This window comes from Triticum urartu, chromosome 5 (assembly GCF_003073215.2).
Source record: "Triticum urartu cultivar G1812 chromosome 5, Tu2.1, whole genome shotgun sequence".
Classification (NCBI taxonomy): Eukaryota; Viridiplantae; Streptophyta; class Magnoliopsida; order Poales; family Poaceae; genus Triticum; species Triticum urartu.
This window is the reverse complement of record NC_053026.1, coordinates 45,379,506-45,384,766: the sequence shown is the minus strand read 5'-3', so window position 1 is coordinate 45,384,766 and position 5,261 is coordinate 45,379,506. Positions and strand designations below refer to the sequence as shown.

The following is a 5,261-nucleotide window of genomic DNA, read 5'->3' as shown; positions in this document are numbered from 1 at the left end:
AGAATTGTATTAACCGGAAACATAATACATGTGTGAATACATGGACAAACAGAGTGTCACTAATATGCCTCTACTTGACTAGCTCGTCAATCAAAGATGGTTATGTTTCCTAACCATAGACAAAAGAGTTATTATTTGATTAACGGGATCACATCATTAGTTGAATGATCTGATTGACATGACCCATTCCATTAGCTTAGCACCCGATCGTTTAGTATGTTGCTATTGCTTTCTTCATGACTTATACATGTTCCTATGACTATGAGATTATGTAACTCCCGTGTGCCGGAGGAACACTTTGTGTGCTACCAAACGTCACAACGTAACTGGGTGATTATAAAGGTGCTCTACAAGTGTCTCCAAAGGTACATGTTGGGTTGACGTATTTCGAGATTAGGATTTGTCCCTCCGATCGTCGGAGAGGTATCTCTGGGCCCTCTCGGTAATGCACATCACATAAGCCTTGCAAGAATTGCAACCAATGAGTTAGTTGCGAGATGATGTATTACGGAACGAGTAAAGAGACTTGCCGGTAACGAGATTTAACTAGGTATTAAGATACCGACGATCGAATCTCGGGCAAGTAACATACCGATGACAAAGGGAACAACGTATGTTGTTATGCGGTCTGACCGATAAAGATCTTCGTAGAATATGTAGGAGCCAATATGGGCATCCAGGTCCCGCTATTGGTTATTGACCGGAGACGTGTCTCGGTCATGTCTACATTGTTCTCGAACCGTAGGGTCCGCACGCTTAACGTTACGATGACAGTTATTATGAGTTTATGCATTTTGATGTACCGAAGTTAGTTCGGAGTCCCGGATGTGATCACGGACATGACGAGGAGTCTCGAAATGGTCGAGACATAAAGATTGATATATTGGAAGCCTATGTTTGGATATCGGAAGTGTTCCGGGTGAAATCGAGATTTTACCGGAGTATCGGGAGGTTACCGGAACCCCCCGGGAGCTATATGGGCCTTAGTGGGCTTTAGTGAAAGGGAGAAAGGGGCAGCCCAAGGTGGCCGCGCGCCTCCCCCCTTCCCTAGTCCTATTAGAACTAGGAGAGGTGGCCGGCCCCCCTCTCTCTCTTCCCCCCCCCTCAAGGAGTCCTATTCCAACTAGGATTGGGGGGGGGGATCCTACTCCCAGAGGGAGTAGGACTCCCTTGGCGCGCCCTCCTTGGCCGGCCGGCCCTCTCCCCTTGGCTCCTTTATATACAGAGGCAGGGGACACCCCTAGACACAAGTTGATCCACGTGATATTATTCTTAGCCGTGTGCGGTGCCCCCTTCCACCATAGTCCTCGATAATATTGTAGCGGAGTTTAGGCGAAGCCCTGCTGCAGTAGTACATCAAGATCGTCACCACGCCGTCGTGCTGACGGAACTCTTCCCCGACACTTTGCTGGATCGGAGTCCGGGGATCGTCATCGAGCTGAACGTGTGCTAGAACTCGGAGGTGCCGTAGTTTTGGTGCTTGATCGGTCGGACCGTGGAGACGTACGACTACATCAACCAAACGCTTCCGTTGTCGATCTACAAGGTATGTAGATCATACTCCCCCCCTCGTTGCTATGTATCACCATGATCTTGCGTGTGTATAGGAAAATTTTAAAATTACTACGTTCCCCAACAATTGATTGGTACAAGATACATGCTGCACTACGACAGAAAAGAAATAAGAACGGAAAGAAATAGTCTGAACGATGTACTAGTAAAGTTCACATGCTCCTGGTGTGAATAGTAAGATAAAAAAATAAAAATATATTTCAAAAACAATTCAATTTCTTTGTGGCATACTTTAAAAATGTTTGTTGTGCATTCAAACTTTCATCACGAAATGACATTGATGGAAGGCGTGGTAAAAAAACAAAATCGACGCTTTAAAAATGTTACTTACAAACACATTTTGGAGCTTTGATTTTGTTTTTTCGCCACTACTTCGACCAATGTGATTTCATGATGAAATATTATATGCACAACAAACATTTCTGAAAATATGCCACAAAAAATTCAGAAATTTTTGAAATATTATTTTATTTTATTAATTTTACTGTTCACACCAGGAACATATGAGCTCAGGTGTAGAAAGGTACTTTTGAGATTTTCCATAGCTTCGCCTCCCATCCACCCTCGCACTGCACTTTATACCGAAGAACACGTGCCCAAGTTTGGTTTACAGTGATTAAACACTGTTTACATGTTGAGCACTCTCAGGCGCAAACTACACACAATCTGGAGTTCTGGAGTCCGGACACTGAGTAGAGATTTTAGGCCGTCAGCCGGTTGAGCAGCCGCCGTAAGCTTTTGCATTGCATGTCGTTCCTTCTTACTATGCTTGCTCTGTTCTGAACATCCTGAACTTTGAACACTTGCAGGTAGCTTCTGAAGTTTGAACACTTCTTATTTACTTGTACCAAATTTATATTTCAAAATCACTGGAACATACACTGGCATGGACCAAGACATACAAGATGCTCATATATTACCATCAGGTCCATCACCAACGTACATGCGCGAGAATACGTCTCCCTGAGAGAACAGGAGACACAAGAAAATACTAGTGGTGAGATTCTACAAGGGAAAAATATGTTTCATCACACGTACTGCTCACATCGACAGAATACTATGACGACCAACGGCCCTCAGCAGAACAGAGCTGAGCCAAACGTACATACTGCAACATCAGTGGCCGCCGCCGATCCCACCACCGCCACCTTTGCCGATCCCGAAACCGAATCCGCCTCCCTTGCCAAAGCCTCCGCCAAAACCGCCGCCTCCGCCACCTCCACCGCCAAAGCCGCCCCCTAGTCCACCACCTTTGCCAAAGCCGCCACCGAGACCCCCACCCTTTCCAATGCCACCACCTAGTCCATGGCCGATGCCGCCTCCGAGCCCGCCTCCATTTCCAAGACCACCACCATTGCCATACCCGCCACCGGCACCACCACCGAGTCCTCCACCGTTGCCGATGCCGCCGCCAAGACCTCCGCCTTTACCGAATTCACCGCCGATGCCGTGGCCTATCCCTCCACCAAGACCGCCACCTTTGCCGATGCCACCACCAAGACCTCCACCCTTACCAAATCCACCACCGAGTCCTCCGCCTTTGCCGATGCCGCCGCCAAGACCTCCACCCTTACCAAATCCACCGCCGAGTCCTCCGCCTTTGCCGATGCCGCCGCCAAGACCTCCGCCTTTACCAAAACCACCGCCGATGCCATGGCCTATTCCACCACCAAGACCACCACCTTTACCGATGCCTCCGCCAAGACCTCCGCCTTTACCAAAACCACCGCCAAGGCCGCCACCTTTACCAATACCCCCGCCAAGTCCGCCACCCTTGCCAAACCCGCCGCCAAGCCCTCCTTTGCCAAACCCACCACCAAGACCTCCACCGACACCATGGCCAGCGCCACCACCTAGTCCTCCACCACCACCGTAGCCGCCACCGCCACCGAGCCCTCCTCCACCACCGTAGCTGCCACCGCCACCTCCACCGAGCCCACCACCCTTCCCAAGGCCACCTCCAAGTCCCTTGCCGAAGTGCTTCTTCAGCAACAGGAACTTCTCGTCTGCGGCGTGCTTCCCCTTGTTCGCGACGGGCCTCGCCCACGCGCCCACCGCCGCGCTGCTCAGGCAGAGCAGCAGCGCGAGCGCCACAGCTTTGCTCCCCATCACTCCGTTCCCCCTCCCCATGGCTGGCTGGCTGGCTACAAGCTTACTGAAGAAGAAGCTTGGGTCTCCAATGTCTGCAGCCGGCCGGCGTGTTATATAGCTGCTGGAAAGCTGCGTAGCATTGAATGGATGGTCAGCTGTGCACTGGACTGGCCATGTGACGCGAGAGGACAGGGGAAGGTGGTGGGGAGGGGAGGTAGCCATGCATGGCCGGCGGTGGCGCAATGAAGGAGCTCGCAGCTGGGTGGTTGGGGTGGTGATGGGAGGAGTAAATTGGGTTCTGCTGGGTACAGACTGGCAGATGGATCATGGATAGGAAGAGGACGCATTCACATGTTTGCCCTGTAGTACATGGATCCACGGCTGCAGTGATGCAATTCACCTGGATGTTCACGCGGTGGTTATTGTATCTGTAGCCATGAAATTTCTGGGCGTGTATTGCACTGGTGGGAGAGAAAAGTTGTTTGGGTCCGGTTCAGGGTGGTCGGCTGGTGTGTTCTCTTTTTTTTCGATAAAGGATGAATTTTATTGACCCAGAATGAAACATCAAGAAGATACAAACACAATGAGCACACAACCGGCTGGTCTGGTGTGTTCTCCTAAACTAGAGTAGATGATTCAGCCGAAATTTTACTGCTTAGCGTGTTTTTCATAATACCATTTTTTGGTATTGATGATGCTTGGAGAATGGTTGAATGGTTGGTTAGTTGTTAGCAGGGGGATGCTCTGTAGGTAGCTGTGGCGAAGTGCTGGAAGAATGTTCCCACAGGCACAGATGCGTCTACAGAGGAAATTATTAGCCATAGAGAATCCACATTAATGCTGTTACTTGGAATATAATTAGTGAAGCTGCATCGCTAAGCATGTAGTACGATGAAAAGGACACGCTAACGGCAGCTAGATATGCAGGCCCAGGTTGATGATGCGAGCTTTCTTCTAATCTCAGGAAAAATCTGAGATTTAACGGTCGGTCGCAGGAGCTCTAATCTGATACTACATCGGTCATAACCAGAAATTAATGTAATCCAGTGCTACAACTGATCATTCTTAGTTTCAGTTGTCTAGATCCAAAATGTGATCCTCCTGACACAAATGTACTCTGGCTTTGGCCTACAAAATTGTTGCTGAATCATGGTATTCTTCTCCTCCATAAAATGGAATATATTAGTCAGACTGAAGGCGAGATCAAAGGTAAGAAATAACAAGATAAAATTCAGAAAAGTCTCGGAGCACCCATGTAAAGAATCACCATTCACTGACCACTGAAGCAACCGTGTACAAAACTAATCATCCTTTTTCTCCTAAAACGACAGATTTACTCGAAGCAGCATGGCACTCATAGTAACTCAAGTGGTTAACAACAAAAAATAGCAGGGTAAAAAAAACAGGTTCCTTCCATCATGTTCACGAGAAAGAAACATGACCAAAGTCTCGGAGCACCTATGTACAAAATCACTATTCATTGACCACTGAAGCAACCGTATACAAAACTAATTTAGATGCAGAGGCTGGGGCATACCCCCTTTTCGGAAAAAAAAACTAAAGCAACCGTATACAAAACTAATCATCGTTTTTCGCAT

At 48.4% G+C, this 5,261-nt stretch overlaps 1 protein-coding gene across 1 annotated transcript; it reads right to left on the bottom strand.

Annotated features, from left to right (window-relative positions):
* Positions 1-2,382: 2,382 nt before the first annotated feature.
* LOC125507783 (glycine-rich protein 5) lies at positions 2,383-3,773 on the bottom strand. The gene has a single exon (XM_048672279.1). It carries the CDS (start codon positions 3,700-3,702, stop codon positions 2,689-2,691), a length of 1,014 nt encoding a protein of 337 aa, XP_048528236.1. The 5' UTR covers positions 3,703-3,773; the 3' UTR covers positions 2,383-2,688.
* Positions 3,774-5,261: the final 1,488 nt, after the last annotated feature.

Excerpts from the sequence above, each read along its gene's own strand:
- LOC125507783 (XM_048672279.1), bottom strand. The coding sequence starts at position 3,702 with ATGGGGAGGGGGAACGGAGTGATGGGGAGCAAAGCTGTGGCGCTCGCG.